This window comes from Mustelus asterias, chromosome 5 (assembly GCF_964213995.1).
Source record: "Mustelus asterias chromosome 5, sMusAst1.hap1.1, whole genome shotgun sequence".
In the NCBI taxonomy this organism is placed as follows: Eukaryota; Metazoa; Chordata; class Chondrichthyes; order Carcharhiniformes; family Triakidae; genus Mustelus; species Mustelus asterias.
In genome coordinates, this window is record NC_135805.1 from 72,860,891 (window position 1) to 72,884,796 (window position 23,906).

At 41.7% G+C, this 23,906-nt stretch overlaps 1 protein-coding gene across 50 annotated transcripts in view; it reads right to left on the reverse strand.

The window, feature by feature from the left end:
• The window catches only part of trdn (triadin), a 452,817-nt gene that overhangs the window by 292,280 nt on the left and 136,631 nt on the right, over positions 1-23,906 (reverse strand). For 35 of the 50 annotated variants that reach the window (XM_078212798.1, XM_078212806.1, XM_078212755.1 and 32 more), the window contains 2 exons: positions 13,467-13,544; positions 6,735-6,794 (listed from right to left, as the gene is read on the reverse strand). In XM_078212798.1, coding sequence (XP_078068924.1) covers positions 6,735-6,794; positions 13,467-13,544 — 138 coding nt within the window. The remainder of the gene's footprint in view (positions 1-6,734; positions 6,795-13,466; positions 13,545-23,906) is intronic. The other 15 variants (XM_078212805.1, XM_078212795.1, XM_078212797.1 and 12 more) reach the window with 1 other exon arrangement.

Sequence of the window (23,906 nt, forward strand, 5' to 3'; positions counted from 1 at the left end):
TTCCATCTTAGCTTTGCAGGAATGAGGACAAAGGTGCAAATCCAGTAGAGGTGGTGATGGATTTTTGGTTCAAGTAGCTGCCCTCTCTTTCCATCTCTCTCAGTGGCATTCTAGTTGATCAGAATGACTTGCTGCCATTTTTAATGATAAATTTGGTCGTGATTGGGCATCTGCTTTCCATGTGTTGATATTAATAGAACAGATCTTCATTGAGGCTTTGAGATTGTCATTGATAGCTATCGAGATCGATGGCCTGTGCGTAAATGGGCTCCCTGGCATAGCTCCAAAAAGAGCACTATCGGAGGTAGGCATTCTGACATGTCTTGTCCATCTCAGCTGATGAGATCATCATGATCTATATTTGGCATGTCCATGTGTTGGAGGAAGGCACTCATGTTTATATTTAGTCCTCCCATTTGATTTGCAAGATCCTTCCAAGACAGTATTGATGATGTAGTTTTCGGGCCTTCATATGGTGTCTAAAAGTTGTCTGAGCTTCAGCACTGTGGAGAAGCATGGGGAGAACTGCTGCCTGTGTATCGGGTCTAATGTCACAATTCTCAAAAATTCAAGTACACAATTTATTATAAGTTAAGGTAATACATTGGTGAAGAAGCCAATCGTTGAATCCAATGTCAGCTTTTGAGAATAGGTAGCTTCCAAGATATGAGGTGTGAATTTTCCAACACTTGAATATCAATTGAAGATATTGGATTTGATACATTTGACCCAATGCTCAGTGAAGTGATAACTGCTGTCAACCAGATGAAAAACAACAAAGCTTCTGATCCTGACAATCACCCTGCCGAAGTATATGGGCTCCATCGCATGTCTCTTTGCTGTCAAAAAAGGCATCCAACAAATGCCCTGTCATTGTGCTCCAACTTGCTACTGACAGGCTCCCTCCAGGTATGGTAATAGCTTAACGCACTGATGGCAAACCTGCTCATCGACCTCAACCAGTTAAAAGCCGCAACAAAGATAACAAGTGCTTCTGTACCAGAACTGACAATGCAGAAGTTAGTATTCACTCCAAAGAATAACTAAAACAGATAGTTGACATATTCACCCAAGTCTATAAGTACATGGGACTTTCTGCATACCAGAAAGACCAAAGTCTTCTACCAACCCCACTACATTAAAGGAACTATGTAAGTTGTTATTTTCCAATGATTTCACCAGAAAAAAAATCAGATCGATTGAACAGTGTGTCAAAAGCATCAAAGGCATGTATAACATATAAATTCATCGAGAATATATATCAAGAACATACATACAATATGCATTCAACAAGCATCACTAACCAATTAATGCCAGACTTTGCAAACAATGGGTTGCAGGTCCTAGTGGGGTCACAGGACAAAGTTTTGGGGTCACAATGTACAAAATCATAATGATGGCTTGGAGAGGAGGTTCTGAAGAAGGGAACACTGACTTACGGGACCACCCCGAGATACACCTGCTTAGGGCCAAGTGAGCCATTAGTGGGACAGAATGGTTCTTCATGATAGCCTACCCACTTTATGGGACGGCAAAGGCAGCACAGGAACTTATACGGATGACCTCGATCCTAGAGAAAATTGCAAATGAGATGAGAGATGGGTTCGAAGAGGTGAGCACGGCCATATCTCAGATATCAGCAGAGGTTGTAGCTATTCGGACCACTGCTTTACAGAACCAATTGGCACTCGATTATGTGCTAGCCTCCCGAGAAGGAACATGCGCTATAGTTGGCTCTGAATGCTGTAAGTATATTCCAGATGCATCGGAGAATATAACTCGCTTGGCACATCATATTAAACACGTGGCGAAAACAATACAGGACGAGGGGAACCAATATCATAATTATAACCCTCCAGGATGGCTGGGGCAATGGTTCGGGTCATGGGGTTCATACCTGATGCATGGATTGATTGAATAAATTGTAATTGTAATTGCTTGCTGTGTTTGTATAGCATTATTGAACACCTGTTGTAAAACAGTAACAGCGCGGATTATGCCGGGTGCAAGTGTACAGGCAGAAGGGGCAGACCTCCCGACAAAAGAGAAGGGCCCATATGCTGGTGACATTTGGTTCTAAATTGGTCATGGTGCCATGCTTGGGCCCAGCCCCAACCAAAAGGGGGGAATGAAGAAGGGAACGGGTTAATGAACTTTGTAATGCTTAGAGATTTGTAAAAAGCATTGTAGAACTTGTTTTCGTGTCTGTAGAACTTGTTTTCGTGTATCCAAAAACAGATAAGAGAAGCAGCTGTCCTTGCTGTTGTACACAAGCTTATGATTTTCCCAGCTAGTTGTGTTCAGGAATGTGGCTAACCCATGTGGCTAGTCTCCATTTTGTGTTCTTTTATATTATGTACTTCTGTTTAACACGGTGGAGCTTACATGTATGCTTTCTGTGATCGTATAATAATAGATTCATATATATTCATTATATACTATTTTATCCTTACTGATATAAATTATAGGCCCCTGTATTTCAGTTAACTTGCTTGTGCAAACTTATAATCTTGTATGCTGGATAAACGAACCACAGGTGTCCACATAGAGGCGACAGAACAGACAGCCTTGAGATGGCTACAATTACACGGACTACGCGAAGGACAGAACCGCCGAGGCAGCAAAAATCGTGAGAAAATGCGGACATGACCGGGGGCGAAAATATATGTATAAATATTTGCTCTTGACCTGTATTCGGCGAGAAGTCTGGAGACCGTGTTAGGAATCGGACTTCTCCCACAAGCTTGTGAAAATAAACTACTGTACTTTGACTCACAACTAGTCTCAGAGGTATTATTTACCTACAACAAATTGGTGCCGAAACCCGGGATCTGTTTACAGGTCCAGTCGAATGGCCACGACCGGGACACCGGAATAGACTACCGAACTTAATAAGGTGGGTCAAACTCCAGTAGGTGATCATCTGTGATGAGAGAGTGTGAGAGTGAAAGACGTCTGAACTGAGCACATACGGACAAGGAGGCAATTGACTCTAACACGTAGCCTTAGACCAGTTGTTAAGAGGGGAACTCTTCCACGCGATGGTCAGGAAATTGAAATGGGTGTTGAGTCTGTGTTCAGACGTGAGTGGGAAAGAGACTGTCTGAGTGATCGCCAAAGTAGAAGGAAAAGCCTTCATGTAAAAGCCGGCTTAATAGTATAAGCAGGACACCAGGGGGTTCTGATCAAACCCCTGCCCGGTGTTGCTGGACTCTGATAAGAGCGACCTAGGAGGGGAGAGCGAGAATGGAGAATAAAAGACTCCAGGTGGTGAGTATAAACTTATCTGTGTTATGGCGGGATCACAAAGTCAGTGGGGACCAGGATCCCTGATAAACAAATATATGACTAAGAGGGAGAAACTCATTAAACAGATGATAAAAAGTGGGGTGGGACTCATCCCACCCGCCAGACCAACAACGGAAATGGTTGAAATTAGAAAAGAGAAACAAGACACAAAGAAGATAGAAGTATTGTTAATACATCAGTTAGCTGGACTAATTGAGCAAGTAGTCGCCTCTACTAATAGGTGGAGTGAAGATAAAGAAAAGATTAGAGAGGTAGAATCCAGAGTTAGGGAACTGGAGAAACAAAACCATGTGTTAGAAGAAAAGCAATGGAGAGGGGAAATTGTTCCTCTACCTCCTTATGAGTCCACACAACAGGACCAACCGCTCCTCCAGAGGAGTGGGAAGCACTAGAACACAACTTTGCGCCAGTAACCCGAGGGAGAACAGATGCGCAGCCAAAGGCAAATTATAAACCCTTCACTCTCGGTGAGAGACAGCAAATAATGGCTTCCCTGGGTAAATTACAACCTAGAAGCGCAAACACTAAATTCTGGGAAGAATTAGATACAATCTGGGTAGGACACCAATTACACCTGAGAGACGTACACCAGCTGGTCAGGGCAGCCTGTTCAGCGGATAAGTGGAGGCAGGTAGCAGGTGGACCCGCCGCTCCTCCAGCACAGGATTATAGTGGGGGATGGTGGACACATGTAGTCGCCCTAACATCGGAGATAGATGCCCAACAGGCACCCTTCACCCAGTTTAAAGCAGAGATTCGGAGGGTATTAGGGAATGCTCCTACTTACTGGAGCAGAATTACCACAACAAAACAGTTAAGAGGGGGATACTGCACATAGAAGAGGGATCAGTGTATGTGATAATGAGGGAAACCCTAAAATTTGGGTAATGTTGAAGTGGGAATGTGAGGAGTATGAGAAGGACAAAAGAGATAGAGCAGAACACGAGAGACTGTAAAAGAAAGACGAGACCGAGAAAAAGGATTAGAATGGCAAGCCAAACAAAGGAAAGATAAAAAACCAGAGGTATCTGGCTTGCCAATGTTGTTCCAAAACACCGATACGGATGAACAGGAGGGGGAGGATTGGTGGAATCAACCCAGTGCACCGCTCTGTAGATAATCACCAGAAATCTAAGGTAGCCATCATTGCCCCGATGAATATAACAGACACCAGCGCCAGTGCCGCTGCAAAGACAGAAGGGACTCAAATCAGGTTAAATTGGTTGGTCTGAAGCGTGATAGACCAAAGGGTTAAAAGAAACAAGCAGGCACTGACTCTGTATGGCAGAGAGAGAGCGAGAGGATGTAATTGTGCGATCGAGAGCCTCATGTGGTGGAATAGGGTATAGCAGATTAAAGTGAATTGCTTCTCTGTGTGCGAGTTTAATAAATTACTTTCCCCCAGTTGAAATTTTACGATAGTGCAATTGAGAGCAGGAGCTGTTGAAGCCTGTTTGTTCTTTTGGAGTGTTTGTTACAGGCAGTGGATGCAGTGCTTTGCACCTTAGTTTAGCCTCGAGGGGCTGGGGAAGTGTTATAACTGTTAAAGATTAAAGTGATAAGATTTCTTGAATTTACTTTTGTTTTGAGTTTAATTACAGTTTGGAAGAAAGAAGAATAAAAGCGACCGTCTTAATCAATGTTCTGTATTCTCTTTGAATGGTTTACTTTCTTTAATGTTTTAATGTTAAGAAAAGATTTAAACCTTGGAAGAAACCAAGTGCTCTTTCCTTTGTCTTGAAGTCAAAATTATAAAAAAGAGAGTTAGTTGAGAAGTTGGGAGAAGAAAATAAGTAATTTTGTGGAGAAGTAGAAAAGCAGGAACAAAAGAATGAGGTAAATATACTGTCTATGAGTCCGTTTAAAGTATATCAAGTTAGCGAAATGAATCGTAGTTCTGATTACTCCAAGTTTTAGCAGGAGATTAATCAATTAAAACCTCAGTTGTCAATGCAGATAAGGATGTTGTCATTAAGTATTTTTAATCTGCATTTGTTGTCAAACATTGCTAAACTTTGTAACACCATTAATTGTTGGAACTTGTGTTGCCATCAACTGGCCATCAGTCCTTTTACTATTTCTAAATAACATTTGGACCAATATGAAATTCAAGGCTTGTATTATGTTGTTTTGTTAACATGCAACAAATTACATCATCTAACATTGATGATAGTTCTGACTAACCCATCCAAAGGAAAACCTGACTCCAGTGCTAGCTTCTGGAGACCAACACCAATGCAAATTGCCCAGTTAGAATGAGTATTAAGGTCCACAGAATATAGTGATTTACAAATGTCTGATAGTTTAGTATTCTGTAACTGGTTAAAATTATGTACTGCCATTGGAATTTCATGTGCCATCTACTGTTCAAGGTTTGCCAAATATAAAAACACTGCAAAGCTTAAAACCTAGCCAGTTAAGAATCAAACCAAAATGTTTCTAATCAATTAACTAGTATGTATTGTACCTACTTTGACTTTGATTTGGCACCTGTTATTTTCCTAGAGTGTGGGGGTTTTTGATCCGGAGCTCAGTTTAAAAATGGAAACGGCTTAAATTAAAAGGGTTTGGATATCACAGTTATGATGTGTAAAGCAGCATGATACAACTGCTGCTCGATTATTATACAGTATAAGCACTGCCATATAGACCCGAGGATAAAATCAAATCCTGAAAAGCCTTAACCAATTTTATATAATATATATGGTGTATTGATAAAAACATAATTCTGTCGGAGAAAAGGCTATTTATTCCAAGCTAAATGTTGGTGCTCGGCATTTGAATGCACTTCTTTGTAGGTAGGGTAGTGGCATTTTGTGAAGTACTGTAATGCGGCGCTTGCACGCAAACAAATGATCAAATGAGAGATAATGTAAGAGTACATCATATAAAGATCGGAGCTGTATGGCATGTGATTTTAATGGGGAAAGCGATGTCTTTTGATAGAATTATATACAAATGAATGAATGTCCAGCTGCAGCCAAAAAGCCAGTGCCCAGTGCAATGTGTTATTTGATTCACACTAAGCTTTCTATGGAAGGGGGATAGGTAATTAAATGTATAATGCACTAGCTAAAGCCATGCAAACAAACATCGGGAAAAATGTGGACTATACTAATATACTAGTGTGCCCACTATACTAATGAGATTAAAGGCTACCACAAACCGGACAACCGGATTAACCCCTTATGAAGTAATGACAGGACGGGCGATGCAATTACCAGAAAGCATCATAAAAAGTGGGACCGATGTAGGTTCACTAAAATATCCTGATAAAATCAGGATATGCTTTGGAACTAAGCACCTAACTCAAAGGGATGTGCAAATTGGTAAAAGACAATTAGGAAATAAAAGACGCAGAGAGAGAGCTTGAAATGCTCCCTGGTGTCCCAACAGCGGGAAGTCGCATCCTAGTGAAACCCTACCTGACAAACCAGGGTTTGCACCAAAATGGAATGGGCCATATGAAGTGGAGACACCTGTGCCTGCATAGACATAAGAGGGAAAGGTATATGGAGACATTGGACACGAATGACAGAATTGATGAACTAACAGAGCTGCTTTCCTCAACACAGGCAAAGACTGCAAGCAAGAACAACTGGCGCTTGCGGGTTGATAGATATAACTTTTGAAGATTATATAAATTATGGTGTTAGGTTTGATATTTGACCATTGCAATTATGTGTGTAATTGCGTATGTAACTGTACTACTTTGCGTTGTTGCGACTGCAAATTTAACTGGATTGGAGGATAATCTGTTTTACAAAGCTCACATACATTTACACGGGAATCGAACTGTATGTTACCCGTTAGCACAATCGGTAGAAGCTCTATTTGTAGCCACCCCTGGGTGGACCCCTCATGACTTATATACAGTAGATATATCAGATGCACCCTGTAAAGGACAAATTGGCAGATATAAAAGAGGTATACAGGGGAGATGTGTGGAACTTGTAAACCCCACAGATCCTGTGTGCAGGGGGTTCCAACAGGTGGGAGGAAAAGCTTGTTCAGATAATGCAAGCTATCCGCTTTGTTTTACAGGGCAGGGATGGGGATGTGCCTATGCCTTGGTGCCCAAGAATGATTCCTGCATACAGACACAGTGTGTCCGTCAACATTGTTGGGTTAATAAGGGACAGTTTACTTGCACTTGTGATGAACAGAAATATAACCGCGGGAAGTTGCGCGTGGGCGATATAGCCTTTGAACCATAGTATAACGGTCGTGCGGATTATTAGTAAGTGATAGGATGCTTCTCATAGTGCTTCTCACGACCCTGGCCCTGTTAGCCATAGTGGGAAAATATAGATGGAATGATGAGGATTTAGGGATGAAGCATTGTGGACAGCTCTGTAACAATGACTCTGTCTATTGTATGAACACCTTTGTGTATAGGTCTTATCTGTATGCATCACAATCGAATCTGAGCAAGTGCTGGGTCTGTTCACATATTCCCATGCACGGCGGAAAGGGAGGAAATCCTTTATTCCCCATCCCTTTATCAGCTCCGGAAATGATAGAATGGAATTTAAATCAGAATGGAACCCAGGGAGGGACAAGGGAACTGACATTCAAAACCCCATCGGGTACCACCATGCAGGGTACGTTTAATATCAGCAACAGTGATGTTGTTTTAAGGCTAGGGGGCGGGTGTGCACTTTATCGACTATTAAGAAACATTACCAACCCAGCTATAACAGATCAGATTCCCCACCCTACTTCGTTGTGAAAAATCAACAAAGGGGATCGATCTGCCTGATAAAAAATGGAACCATACCTGTTGGCCATAGCTACTGTATACAGCAGATTAATGTCACTAATGACGCTTGGGCCATGGTACAACAGGTCACAATCCAGTGCCCCACAGCCACTGTCCCGGTTAGCCTCTCCTCTGCTTATGTAAGCAGGATGACTGCATATAATGGTACCTATTTTGTCTGTGGAAACAATGCCTACCCTTGGCTGCCCTGGAATTGGGCAGGATCATGTTATTTGGCATAAGTGGTGCCCTATATTCACCATTACACTGACTTACGGGACCACCCCGAGATACACCTGCTTAAGGCCAAGCGAGCCATTAGTGAGACAGAACGGTTCTTCATGATAGCCTATCCACCTTATGGGACGGCAAAGCCAGCACAAGAACTTATATGGATGGCCTCGACCCGAGAGAAAATTACAAATGAGACTAGAGATGGGTTCGAAGAGGTGAGCACGGCCATATCTAAGATATCAGCAGAGGTTGTAGCTATTCAGACCACTCCTTTATAGGACCGATTGGCACTCGATTATGTGCTAGCCTCCCAAGGAGGAACATGTGCTATAGTTGGCTCCAAATGCTGTACGTATATTCCAGATGCATCGGAGAATATAACTCGCTTGGCACATCATATTAAACACGTGACGAAAACAATACAGGATGAGGGGAACCAATATCATAATTATAGCCCTCCGGGATGGCTGGAGCAATGGTTCGGGTAGTGGGGTTCATTCCGGATACATGGATTGATTGTATTAATTGTAATTGTAATTGCTTGCTGTGTTTGTATAGCATTATTGAACACCTGTTGTAAAACAGTAACAGCACGGATTATGCCGGGTGCAAGTGTACAGGCAGAAGGGGCAGACCTCCCGACAAAAGAGAAGGGCCCATATGCTGGTGACATTTGGTTCTAAATTGGTCATGGGGCCATGCTTGGGCCCAGCCCCGACCAAAAGGGGGGAATGAAGAAGGGAACGGGTTAATGAACTTTGTAATGCTTAGAGATTTGTAAAAAGCATTGTAGAACTTGTTTTCGTGTCTGTAGAACTTGTTTTCGTGTATCCAAAAACAGATAAGAGAAGCAGCTGTCCTTGCTGTTGTACACAAGCTTATGATTTTCCCAGCTAGTTGTGTTCAGGAATGTGGCTAACCCATGTGGCTAGTCTCCATTTTGTGTTCTTTTATATTATGTACTTCTGTTTAACACGGTGGAGCTTACATGTATGCTTTCTGCGATCATATAATAATAGATTCATATATATTCATTATATACTATCTCATCCTTACCGATATAAATTGTTATATAGGCCTCTGTATTTCAGTTAACTTGTTTGTGCAAACTTATAATCTTGTATGCTGGATAAACGAACCACAGGTGTCACATAGAGGCAACAGAACAGACAGCCTTGAGATGGCTACGATTACACGGACTACGCGAAGGACAGAACCGCCAAGGCAGCAATAATCGTGAGAAAATGCGGACATGACCAGGGGCGAAAATATATGTATAAATATTTGCTCTTAACCTGTATTCGACGAGAAGTCTGGAGACCATGTTAGGAATCGGACTTCTCCCACAAGCTTGTGAAAATAAACCACTGTACTTTGACTCACGACTAGTCTCAGAGGTATTATTTACCTACAACAGGTTCCATCATGGGACTGGCTCTGATGTCCCATAATGTGCTTTTCCTGTCTTGCAGCCTCAATAGGAATCCCGCTTGGAGGGACAGTAAGTGGGGGGGGGGGGGGGGGGGGGGGAGAGAGTACATGATGTAATTGAAGAATTGGGCCAGAAAGTAGCCTCTGTATGTCTAAACCTGTAAACTCTTCACTGGCAAGTAGTCAGTGCTTCTAATCGGTGGCTGAACAGTCAGAGCAACCTACGCAAGTAAATTCATGTTCTAAGTTGGCTTGTTCAGCATTGTTCTGCTTCAGTATCGTTCATGGAGGGCCAGTATAGCCACTTAGTGTCAGGACTTTTGGTTTCCTTTCAGCAACCTTTTGTGCTGGTTTCATGCAAGCTCCAATCGATGCTACTTTGGAGTGGTCACTCCCACTTCCTGAGATTCTCTCCCACTCTTCGCTACCCTGCTCAATCATCTCAGCTCTTTGCTTACCTGTTCGACCATCCCAACTCTTTGCTTCCTTTCCCAACCATCCCTGCTCTTCGCTTCACTCCCCAGCTCTCCTGCCCGCAGCTCCTCTTACTCACTTCCTCCTTCTCACTGACCCTCTCTTGAGCCCCCGCTCACAGCAATGGTTTGGGAAAGAAAGTAATGCTCTTTAATTACAGTAGTGAAGATAATAATGCAGCTGTTTTTTCATATACAGTAGTGGAGGCTATAATGCTGCGGGCACCTTATTAATAAAATAATGATGGTTACTATCCTGCTCTCCCCCCCCCCCCAACTTCCCCCTCACAACCCCACCCCCGCGCCAAAACAACTCGGGGTCACTCCAAGTCTGAGTTGTTAAAATGGGGTCACACAGGGAAAGAGTTTGGGAAGTACTGAATTGATGGATGAACAACCTATTGCTAATGCATTACAATTTCTTGGAAAAATCTTCTTTGTAATTTCTCTAACAATAAACAGAAATCATAAAATTAAAGATAGCAGACAAGAGAAATGATGCAAAAATACTGAATGCAGTTTGTAAATTACAATATTTCTCGATGCCAAAGTCCATTTTATAATCTTAACTGTGATTGCTCAGCCGATTTGAATCAAAGCATCTGCAGTTGGGTTTCCTGACTTTCGGTTGTTTATCGGTTATGAAAAAAAAGTGTTTTCATTCTCAACACATGATTTCTTATCACAGGCATATTAAAAGGAAACATAATTTTCAGCTCAAAAATGAAGTGTACTCTGTAATACCCATATAAAGATTGAAAATAGTCCTCTTAATATTATTCACAATCCATGCTATCTCATAGCTGATTCTCAGAACTAAATGATCACCATGGAAACTTGCCACTCCACCTTCTAAACTGTGTCACCAGAGTTAAACAGCACGTTTCCAAGCTAGATAAGCAGCTAAGACACAGACACCAGACCTGAAAGCATGCAGTCTATATAAATGCTAAATATAATCTCATACTACAATCAATGTCCTTGTTTCACAAAAGCAGTAAACACTGGAAATCTGAAATTAATCAATAAATATGGAGAAGGAACAGGTGGCTTATGTTTCAACTGTAGATCTTTTATTAGAACTGGCAAAATAATAATTTTTTTGTTTATTGGTAATTTTTACATGTGAAATATCAACTTGCCTGTTCTTTTCTAATATGCTAACTGACTTATGGAATGGTTTCTGAATGGGGTGGCATAGTGGTTATCACTGCTGCCTCACAGTGCCAGGGAGGACCCGGGTTCAATTCCTGGCTTGGGTCACTGTCTGTGTGGAGTTTGCACGTTCCTCCCGTGTCTGCGTGGGTTTCCTCCGGGTGCTCCAGTTTCCTCCCACAGTCTGAAAGATGTGCTGGTTAGGTGCATTGACCCAAACAGGCGCCAGAGTGTGGCGGCTAGGGGAATTTTACAGTAACTTGATTGCATCGTTAATGTAAGCCTAACTTGTGACTAATAAATAAACTTTACTTTACTATATTGTTGGCGTGGACAGTCAGACCGTTTCTGTAAAAATGCTTTTCAAAGGGAAGGAGAGAAAAATAGTACTAACTTTGAGTGGGGGGTTGCATGCATGATGCACAGAGTACCCCACTTCTTTCCCACTGGTGAACACAGTAAAATGCAGTTCTGAGTCTCTGTAGTGACTTCAATCAGGCCATTGAGGTTGACCTATTGGAGTATGAACTCCCTGGTTAAGGATGGGGCTGGGGTGTATTATCGACCCTGATAATCACCTTTTGGTTTGATGTTTTAAGTTTCCTTTCGACTTTGTTTTTGGTTCGGGCTGTTCCCCCTTCCTTTTGGGGAGCTGCCCCTTTTAATTTGTGCCTAAGTTAATTTGAGTTTGTTTACTTGGTTAGTATCAAAAGAAATCCCTGGTTAAGGATGGGGCTGGGGTGTATTATCGACCCCGATAATCACCTTTTGGTTTGACGTTTTAAGTTTCCTTTCGACTTTGATTTTGGTTCGGGCTGTTCCCCCCTTCCTTTTGGGGAGCCGCCCCTTTTACTTTGTCCCTAAGTTAATTTGAGTTCGTTTACTTGATTGGTGCCGAAAGAGCTATCAAAAGAAATCCCTGGTTAAGGATGGGGCTGGGGTGTATTATCGACCCCGATAATCACCTTTTGGTTTGACGTTTTAAGTTTCCTTTCGACTTTGATTTTGGTTCGGGCTGTTCCCCCCTTCCTTTTGGGGAGCCGCCCCTTTTACTTTGTCCCTAAGTTAATTTGAGTTCGTTTACTTGATTGGTGCCGAAAGAGCTACTTGATTGGTGTGAAAAGAAATCCCTGGTTAAGGATGCAATTGGTGGGCCAATCAGGAATTGCTTGCCTTGTACTTAACAGAGAGTATCAGTTCCTCTGACACCCCTGGAGGTAGACTGTTACCTGATAGCACTCTGTGTATTGTTGTTAGAGTTTGTAAATAAAGGGATTTCTGCTTCTGAAGACTTACCGTCTCCAAAAGTGTTGTTGGAGCTGCACTCATCCAGGCAAGTCGGGAGTATCCCATTACATTCCTGATTTGTGCCTTGTAGATGGTGGCAGGCTTTGGGGAGTCAGGAGGTGAGTTACTTGCTGCAGGATTCCTAGCTTTTGATCTGCTCAGGTAGGCACAGTATTTATATGGCCAATCCAGTTCTGTTTCTGGTCAATGGTAACTCCCAGGATGTTGATTATTGGAGATTCAGCAATGATTACACCACTGAATGACAAAGGATGATGGTTAGATTCTCTCTTGTTGGACTTGGTGATTGACTGGCACTTGTGTGAGGTGAATGTTACTTGCCACTTGTCAGTCTAAGCTTGGATATTGTCGAGGTCTTGCTGCATGTGGACATGGACTGCTTCAGTATCTGAGGGGTGAGTCCAGGGGCAAATCAAACATTTTCCCACAGACTGGATGAATTCCAGCTGCACAATGTGAAAACAATAATATTGTGCTCAGAGGCATACAGTGCAGAAAAGGCCCTTCAGCCCATTGAGTCTGCACCAACTTATTTTAAACTTGAAACCACACCATTCATAAATCTGTATTCTCTTTCTTTTATTCAAAGTTTCCATTGTAATTCATTCTAAATGCATTATACCAAAGTACCTACTGATGAATCACTATGATTTTGCACTGATAGACCTCATTTGAACTTAAAAGTATGATCCTTACAAAATGAGTGCTATCATTAGTAAAACCGGTGTAAAGATCATCAAAAACCATTATCAATTTGTGAATACCTGCCAGTCATAACAAAAACATTAACTTACCATGAACAACTAGTCCAGTAGGTTTCTTAGCTGGAGGTTTCTTTTCTGGAGATTTGGCTAGTTCTGGAGCTGGCGTGACTGCAGGAATGAAAAGATGCATTCCATTAAACAAAAGTGAAGAAACTGATGAGATTGCAATCAGAATTTTCAGAAACATTTTGAAAGGCTATTTACATTATTGCGTAAATCCAACTCAACGTCTCCATTATACTAAAGAAGCACATTAACACTCCTGTGACAATGATGAGTATTGTGCAATGCTTCAATATACCTAATTACCATAATTAGTTTTTACATTGAACAATGTTGTGATGATATAAAGCATTCAAATCAAGCAATTGGTACCAGTAACATGTGTAAAATAGGTTTGGGTAAAACCGGTTAAAATGTACAATATATGAAATAAGAACATAAGAAAAGATTGAGTTATGTGGAAAGCCCTGAAAGCGAGGGGGTATAACTTAATAGTTTTTGAGGATCATTGACATGATTGCTTTTCTATTAAGTATACTGTATAAGTGTACGACTCAGTTATTAATAACATTTTGAGAGCAAAACTGGAAATCCCCCATAACAAGCACAAGGATCAAAATTTGTAATTAACCTGCACTTGTCCTTCCAATGCACGCAACAGCCACTTTTCATGATGCTTGTTGATTTAAAGGATGCTGCCTCAGCAGGGCCCCAGAATTGTCCAAGATCACTAAGTTAGCTGTACCACTTAAAGGCAGCCTGCACATTCTAGCTGCAGAAGATGCTTGAAGTGGCTGGATAAAAGTCTGAGCTGCAAGAATAACTAAAGGCAGAAACAGGGCAAGTGGAATTCTCCAAGATTCTTTCTTGCAGGATTTGACACTTTGCTGGATGGAGAGAGAGGTTTTCTAGACAAATTTTGCAAAGCCATTGACCACCATACAGCTGATTCAATGCAGGCAAGGTAGCCCCCAGGACCTGGTTGCAGTGCAAGAAGAAGTTTATTGAGCATACATGAATGATTAAGGTCAGTAAATTCATACTCAAATGTGCTTACAAGTGAAGCTGCCGCCTTCTTGAGGACCAAAGATGACTTTCTTCCACTCCAGGCTTGTGGGTCCTCGGTGACTAAAATGTCCAACGCTGGATCCACATACTCTGGTAGGATTTGAGGTGGATGGATTGGATGCTCGGATTTTGGTACACCTCTTCTGCTCACATGTTTACGCTTGACCTTTACCTGCGCCCGTCCGGGACATTCAAAATAGCTGACACATTCGCAGATGCTTCTTCTCCAGTTTGAACAGTCTTAAAGCAATAGGTTCTCACAAATCAGTGGGGGGGTGTTGCATTTTTTTCAGGCTTTGGAGGGTGTCCCTCTGTCCTTTTGGTAACCGCTTGCCATGACAAAGCTCAGTAGAGAGCTTGTTTTTAAACAAGTGAAGCACTGTTCTATTCACCACAATCGCTTAATTCACCTACTAAAATTTTCTATCAGCCATGTTTCATGCCTCAGATTCACTTCACCTTCACACTCAGCTTTTCAACCATGACAGTTGCATAACCCAAGACATTGCACCATACTCATTGGTACAATCCCTATCTCTCTCAGAACAAGATGGTGCACAACTGAAGACAGCAGGAGCAAACCTTCAGGAAACAGGCAAGCTCCATGCCCTCACCCCACATGGAAGAAATAGTACTCCCCATCACTGGAGTGGCGGTGTTGGAGTCCACAGTCTGCCATAGGATTTAAACCATTGGAGATTATAGTATACTTGTATCTAATCCTCCTTTTCACATCCTACTTTCCCCTCATTCCACAAGCTGTTTTTCCTTACAAGCTGCAGATAGTCTAAGCGCACATCTCTGCATTCCTCCCTCCTTGCCTCTCAATACACTCAACCTGGTGCTTTTATTTTTCAGATATCCAGCTACTGCAACTTGATCCAATAGAAGTGCAGAAGCAAGAATTTGTAGTGGAATAAAAATCTGGTGATGAGGAAACACTGTTGCTTGCTTTGACTCTTGGAGCCACCAGTTCAGATACTGACACTGAAACTACTTTAGTGTGTGTGGAATCAGCATGTGGTGAGACACTAGACATGAGGGGCAGTCAGAGGAAGAAAGATTAACACAGGTGCCAACTCACCAAAAGACGATGTTACACATGGGTTCGGCTGCAAATGACTAAGATTCGGGGGGAAAAGTGCCTTGCACAGAGTTTGAAACCCAGCCTTTCCAGCATGGACATGGTGACCAACTCCTCAGGGACAATTACAGACACATCCATGATGCAATGGCTGATGTCCTAGCTTCCATGCCACATAATGTCTGAGTGTTGCAGTGGAAGCTCGACTGAAGTCACGCAAGCTTAGCTTGCTGCTATCCTTAATGTGGAGACCAGTGGCTAATAAATGTGCCCTTTCTTGACTCAAGAAAACTTTGTTTGATTTGTTCCTTATTGCCCTCTTTTTAGGTCAAACCAAATATTGTTCCTTATTGCTCACAGCTTAAATAGTAATACCTTCTGATTTGGAAAAGGCACATCATCGTAAAAAGGATATATTTGTTTTGTTGTGGCCAGCTGAGAGGGTTGAATAGAGGGGAGCCAGTTCACGCTCTTTTATAACAGCTGTATCCCCAACTAAAGGCCCGCAGCCTTCCACTACCCATGCTGCACTGGGGTAGCACTGCATAGTAGCACTCGGCCAGGCAGAAACACATAGCAGAAGGGAATGCACCAGTTACATTTCTAGTCAATGGAAACCCCCAAGAAATTGATGCTGGGAGATTGAACAATGGTGATGCAATTGAATGTCAAGGAAATAAAGATGCTCTCTTGTTGGAGATAATCATTTTCTGGCACTTGTGTGGCAGGAATGTTACTTGCCCCTCTTCAGCAACAAATATACGCTTGTCCTTTTTGCGAAGTATATCACCAACCAATGGAAAGATTCCCTCCTGATTTCCATTGACTTTAATTTCACAAGAGCCTTTGATGTCAGCCTCAGTCAGATGGGTTAAATGTTACTTTGATGTCAAAATTGGAGTCTCTGATTGCACCTCTGAAATTGAATGTATTTTGTCCATGTTTGGATCAAGTCTGTAACAAGGTTTGGAGCTGATCAGTCCTGGCAGAATCCAATCTAAGTATTAATGAGCAGGTTATTCCTGACTAAGTGCCTCTTAACACAATCAATGACACCTTCTACCACTTCACTGATGATTGAGAGTAGACAAATGGGATGGTAATTGCCCAAATTGGATTTGTCCAGTTTAAGTTAACAAGACATGGCCAGTCAATGTTTTACTTTGTCAGGCAGATGCCAGTGTTGCAGCTGTACTGGAGTAGCTTAGTTAGGGGCACAGCTAGATCTCGAGCACACATTTTTAGTACTACAGCCAAGATGTTGTTGGGGCCTTCAGCCTTTTATGTGATGCAGTCATTTCTTGATGACATATGGAGTGAAATGAATTGGCATCAAATTAAGAGACTGGCATCTCTAATTCTGAGAAACTTGAGAGGAAGCTGAGATGGATCATTTGTTAGTCATTCCTGGCTGAAGATGGTTGCAAATTGTGTTTTGCACAAGATGGATGGGAATGTTCATGGAACTTTCTACTCCCATTATTCCCTCCTGAGTAAAAGAAAACTAAGAATTCGCAAAATAAGAATCATGTTTGTAAATGTCAGAACTTTTAAGAAAGTAGATAAGATAATGAACATCCAGACAAAGCATGGTTATTTTCTCATCAGTGTTCATGAAAGTGTACATCAATTACCTGAGATGTACCAGCAAATTCTGAAGAAAACCATTAAAGAAATGGTTGAGAAGAGGATTAAAGACTCAAATAAGTAAAGCATAACCTTCTGAAAGCAGGCATAATAAAGTTTAAAAAAAAGACTAGCTTTGCAAAGATTTTGACCAATTAATTTGGAAACAAACAATTTCAACTCATTTCAAACCTATTCACTCGGACAGAGTTAAAATTAGGCCCAACGTGGGAAGACTACAAGTTACATCTTATGGATATTCAAATTAAGAATTCAGTGAAAAAATTGGACATTAACTTCCAGTAAAGTCATTGCCATTTGCAAGTTGAACTTCAAAAACCATTAGAATTGAGCAACTTTGAAATGTTCTCTTTAATAATATTTCTATTATGGAAATATAATATTTTTGATATCTCAAAGTAAACTCATAATAGCAGTCTGGTAGTTTAGTTTGGTAAATGTAAGTTTCAAGTAGAAATGGTATGGTTTTCAATTAGTTGGTGAAAAAGAAATTGGTTATAGGTGGCATTTCTCTCATTCGAGAAAACATGATTCAGAACAAAAGAACACAAGAAATAGGAGCTGCAGTAAGCCATTTGGCCCTTTAAACTTCCTTAACTATTACACAAGATTGTGGCTGATCTTCCATCTTAACTTTAATATCCCCATATCCTTTCATTGCCTTGATACTCAAAAATATATTGATCTCTGTCCTAAATGTACTCAGTGACTGAGCAGTCATGGCAACCTGTGTAAAGAATTCCAAAATTCACATCTGTCCCTCAGACATCAAAAGCTGCATTCTAAACTATTACTTAAACTGCAGAGCAAACACGCGAGTTCCCTAAACTTATTCCCCCAGCAGCCAAGCAGTATTTTTCAGAAAGCTTAGAACTCCTTGTCTTCACTCTGACACATACTGAACTTTTTCGATTTCTCAGTCTCACTGGAACCCTGTCTCTAGGCAACAGCACAGTTTTCTTTTTAAACCTTGATTTTTTTTTTTTTTCCCCCCCCCAAAATCACTAACTACCAATCCGTTTGTAACCCACCCTTTCACTTCAAGAATTGTAAACCTTGTTAAAAATGTATTGGTACAAATAAATCCAGAGAACCTGACCCTTTTGCTGAGAGGTCCTCCAGACATCCTGGCACCAAGCTCATAAAAATCCTAAATGGAACTGGAACCACATTCCACCTTTAACACACAAATATAAATTAAACTTAAAGTTATACATTGTATTGTCAGGTTGCAGAATCAAAGTATTTTGCAACTCGATCAATCCCTTATTTCACATCACAATTGTATCTATCAGCCCCTAATGAGCCCACATCTACTTGCATTTCTTTTGAGAGAAAGTCGTAGTTGCTGGACAAGTAACCCAGAGGCCCAAGTGGATGCTTGGGGACACCATGACAGTTGGTGAAATTTAATTAATAATTCTGGAATTGAAGCAGAGTCTCAGTAATTGTGGCCATGAAACCACCATCAGTTGTCGTAAAAAACCCATTTGGTTCACTGATGTCCTTTCTAGAATGAAATCTGCCAACCTTACCTAGTCTGGCTTCTATATGACTCCAGACCCACAGCAATGTTGTTGACTCTGCCGTCTGAAATGGCCTAACAAGCCACTCAATTCAAGGGTGATTCAGGATGGGTGACAAATGCTGCTTTGCCAGCGATGCCCACACCCCATGAAAGAATAAAAAGGACTATACTCCTATTTACACATATAGAAATATTTACAAGCTTTCTTTGTGTCTCTTGCTTCTACTCTCATATTCTCTTTTCTTTTTATAATGGAATTAATCTTTGTACCTTTATTTTTATGATCTTATCCCTAGCCAAAATTAGTATTAGCAGAATTTATAAGTTCATTTTTGGTAATATGATTTGCAACTCTACTCAATTTTGATTAGCACCACATAATCCAAATATTAAGTTATGACCTAAGCTTAAATAGCACTTCATCAAATCTGCCAAAAACAGCCCAGAGCTCTTCACAGACAATTAGGTGCTCTGAAATGCTGACTGCTATGTTATGTGGCAAATACAGTAATCACTTTGCACACAGCAAGATCCTGCAGCAATGAATTAAGTGATGAGTCAATCTATTCTGACAATGTTGGGTAAGGGAGGCTAATTCACTAGGAGAACTCCACTGTTCTTCTTTAAACAGTTCCAACTATTCAACATTTTCAACATCATCCTGAACATGCAGATAGGGCCTCAGATTATTATCTCATCTCAAGGACAAAGTCTATTACATTTTTGAACTTCGTGCTAAACGTTTAACTTGGGGATCAGCATCATCAACTGCTCCCATTGGTCTGATATTATCGTGTCTAACAATAACTCCCAGCAAGTTTAATGGGTGCAGTTGTGTGGAGAGACCTGCTAGGTGAACACAGCAAAAAGAGGAGCTTGGGCCAGAAAAGCCCACAACTTTAGGCCTCACAACGAGAACTGGTGGAATGTGGATGAGACCTGGGAATTGAAATTGCTCAGGCCTCCTATTGCCACAGTCGGAAGATTTGGCATTCACCTCATCTCTAATCTGCTTGTGGAATTCCTGAAAGCTTCAACTGACTTAGCATCCACATTCTATTTGGAGAATGAGTTCCAGATTTGCGCTATCTCTATGTGAAGAAATACTTTCTAATTTCACTCTTGCATGGCCTAGTTACAATTTTACGCTTATGGATGGGATTTTCCGACCTATCAAATACAACCCCATGCAACGGGTTCCCCGGCAGTGGGATGGATGAGCTACACATAGACATTGGTGGAACAAGAAGATCCCACCAGCGGCCAATGGCAAGCTGCCTCCACTACCAGAGAACATGCCCCGGGGTTGGGGGGTGAGGGGGAGGGCATTAAATCCCACTGTGTTTCCTGTTCTGGATTCCCCAGCAGAAGAAATAGTTACCCTATTGAATCTTTTTACAATGTTAAACACTTTGATTGGACCTCCTCTACAAGTCAGGTTGACAGAACACGCCCTCATAACTTACCACATATTTTGGCTCACTATCATTCAGAAATTCTAAAGCTAAAAAAGAGCTAAATTATAACAAGATTTCATACTTGCTGCATTCGGCCGAAGTTTGCAATCCAGACATGGAGAAAACCAACGTCAGACAGATACAAATGAAGCTGGAAATGCCTAACAAATGATCAATCTCAGCCACCAGTCTGCACTTCCCACTGCCTCAGAAAAGCAGCCAGCATAATCAAGGACCCCACGCACCTCAGACATATTTTCTTCCACTTTCTTCCATCGGGAAAAAGATACAAAGCTCTGAGGTCACGTGCCAACCAACTCAAAAACAGCTTCTTCCCAGCTGTCATCAGACTTCTGAATGGACCTACCTCACATTAAGTTGATCTTTCTCTACACCCTAGCTATGACTGTAATACCACATTCTGCGCTTTCTCCTTTCCTTCTCTTTGAATGGTACGCTTTGGTGGAAAGAGGCAACAGAAGCAATTTTTTAAAATTTGCCTATGAAAATCCAAAGCATTAAAATTAAAAAGGGATGATCAAAATGTGTGCTGATATGTTCTCTGTATTAAAATAATTAGCTAAATGAGATGGTATGAATTGAAAACTTCATTAAACAGTAAGAAACTATAAAGTGCTCATTTTATGAGCCTCTTCTGATAAAGTGCCCTATAGTTTGATGCAACTTTAAATCCTTGAGAACATTTTATAGCAGCATGTTTTCAAATGCTGAAAGCTTTTCAAGTGAAGAAACCTGCTAAAAGCTGCAGGCTGCTTTTTCCACAGGTAAACAAAACAGGTGATGGAAAAGAATACTTTCAGCCCACTCTGTATCTATCTGGCTGAGAGGCCCAAGGATCATAAAATTGGGCTGAAATCAACAATCGTATTTCAACGCTATATTTTGCTTTAATGTAATTTTGGAACCATCATGAAACTTTATGTTCCAATAAGCCCGATTTTATAAAAAAATAAATAAAACTATACACAAAGTACACAGAGACATAGGGCTGGATTTTCAGAAATGGGTCAGGAACCTGACGTCCAGACAATTTCCGAGTCCTGACCCTGAAATGTAAATGTGCTGAAAGCAAGTTCGATGCCCACTCGGTAACACCGAGCACAACTGGGAACGGAATCTACCTGCAGAGGGCGAGCAGCAAGGTCTGATGGCAATCATTATGGGGTCTATCATTGCCTTGCAACAAGATAAGAGCAAGCAGGTCCTCAAACTGCCTGCAGCTTCAATGCGCACAATAGCCAGGCAGCTAAATGAGAGGTATGCATTCGATCCAGAAACTTTGCACCGCAACAAAACTTTCACTTCTGCCCACACTTAACCCAACAGCTGTGCATGACTTTCCCAATTGAAAATTCCGTCCTCTCCACCTGAAGGAGCTTAATAAACTGCTAATTGGAGGCCATCAGTTTACCCCCAACCTCCTTTTTAAAATTGAAGCATAGCCCAGAGCTGTTAGGGATGATATCTGGGAGGGTGATTTTAAATTGTACTGGCACCCTTTCCAATTCCAGTGGCTGTTCCAGGGGGTTATACTACCCAGCCACAGAGATTCTGCTATTTTAAGTGGTGTGAAGTTACTTGACAATCAGAATAAGCTGACTTGACACTGTCACGGTTTGCCTTCATATGAAATGAAAAGATACTAACATGACAAGAAACTTTTTTTTTTTAAAACAGGAGCAAAATATGATGGATGCTGGAAATCTGAAATCCAAACAGAAAATGGTGGAAATATTCAGTGAGCCAGGCAGTATTTGTGGAGAGCAGTTGAGTTATATACTGAGAGAAGCCTTTCTTCACTGCACTGTAAATGTCAGATGAGCCTATCTCCACTTACCCAGCTGGTCTGGTTTGAATGTTTCTGGCAATGCTTTTTAATTAGTACGAGGCAGGACTTCAGTCCAACTCTAGGGGGCAGTCCTGCCTCATGGAGCTGCTGGCCAATCAGAGGTTAGCAGCTCTGCGCACTTGCAGGAGCAGTGGCCACTGCTGCAACTGAGCCAAGGAGATGGCATTCAGAATGGATGTGGAGATGCCGGCGTTGGACTGGAGTAAATACAGTAAGAGTTTTAACAACACCAGGTTAAAGTCCAACAGGTTTATTTGGTAGCAAATGCCATTAGCTTTCGGAGCGCTGCTCCTTCGTCAGATGGAGTGGAAATCAGTTCAACGATAGTTCTGTTCATTTTTCTTTCTATTATTTTCTTTGTCATGGGTTCTTACTCCTTTCAATTTAGGAGTTAAACATCTACAGGCCCAACGTAGTGGTCAAATAATTGGATGGCCTGCCTATGACTTCCAGCTCAAAGTATTCGGGGTAATGGGGGGAAGTTGCCCCACTGAAGTAATGTTTGGGTGACTGATGCACAAAGGATTCACCTTCAGCACAAGTCAGAATTTTGGTAGGGTGCCTGACCTGGATAGTGTTCCAAAAAGATACTTTAACTATGCCCTTGCTGTTTGTTATATCCATTAACGACTTGGATGTGAATGTAAAAGGTATAATTTAGTTTGCAGATGACACGGAAATTGGTGGTGTTCTTGAATAGTCTTAGGCTGCAGACTGATATTCATCAGCTGGTAAATTGGGCAGAGCAATGGCAGATGGAATTTAAACCTGATAAGTGTGAGGTGATGTATTTGGGAGGTCAAATAAGGGTAGGATACACACAATGAACAGCGGCTTCCTCGGTAGAATTGAGGAACAAAGGGACCAGAAGGTGGTGAAGAAGGCATACAAAATACTTGCCTTCATTAACAGGGGCATAGAAAATAGGAGCAGAGAGGTCTTGGTACAACTTTATAAAACATTGGTTCAGCCACAGATGAAGTATTGAGTGCAGTTCTGGATGCCGCACTATTGGAAGAACGTGGTTGCACTGGAGAGAGTGCAACTGGCACCCTGAAGGTAATGGCAACCTGAGTGCTCACCTCTAATATCCCCTTCAGAAGTGAGGTCACCTGGTTGTTGGTTTTATACAGCTTTTGTAAATCGAATATCCATTGAGAGGGAGGAAGTCCCAGAGGGACTGCTCACTATTAATATGGTAATGCATTAAAATGAGGTTCCCGGCCTTCTATGGTGCTTTTCTCATTATGCTGCTGTGAGGGGACCAGAAAAACAGAAATTGCAATCTCACCAGGATGTTGCCTGGGATGGAAAGTTTCAGCTGTGAGGAGAGACTGAATAGGTTAGTTTTGTTTTACCTGGAGCAGAGGAAGCTGAGGGGGTACTGATAGAGGTATACAAAATTATGAGACGCATAGATAGGGTAGACCGTAAGAATCTTTTCCCCATGCCAGAGGTGTCTAAGACCAGTGAGCATAGGTTAAAGATGAAGAGTAAGTGGTTTAGAAAGAATCTGAGGAAAATCTTTTTCTCCCTGTGGGTGGTGGAAATGTGGAATGTGCTACCTGAGACTGTGGTGGAGGCAGGTACTCTTGGGACATTTAAGAAGCATCTGGGTGAGCATTTAAATCACCAAAGCCTAGTAGGTTAGGGACCAAGTGCTGGTGGGCATAGACATAAAATCACTACAGTGCTGTAGTGGAGGCCATTTGGCCCATTGAGTCTGCATCAACTCAGCATCTTACCCAAGCCCACACTACCTACCCACTTTATCCCCATAAGCCCGCAGATTTACCATGGCTAATCCACCAAC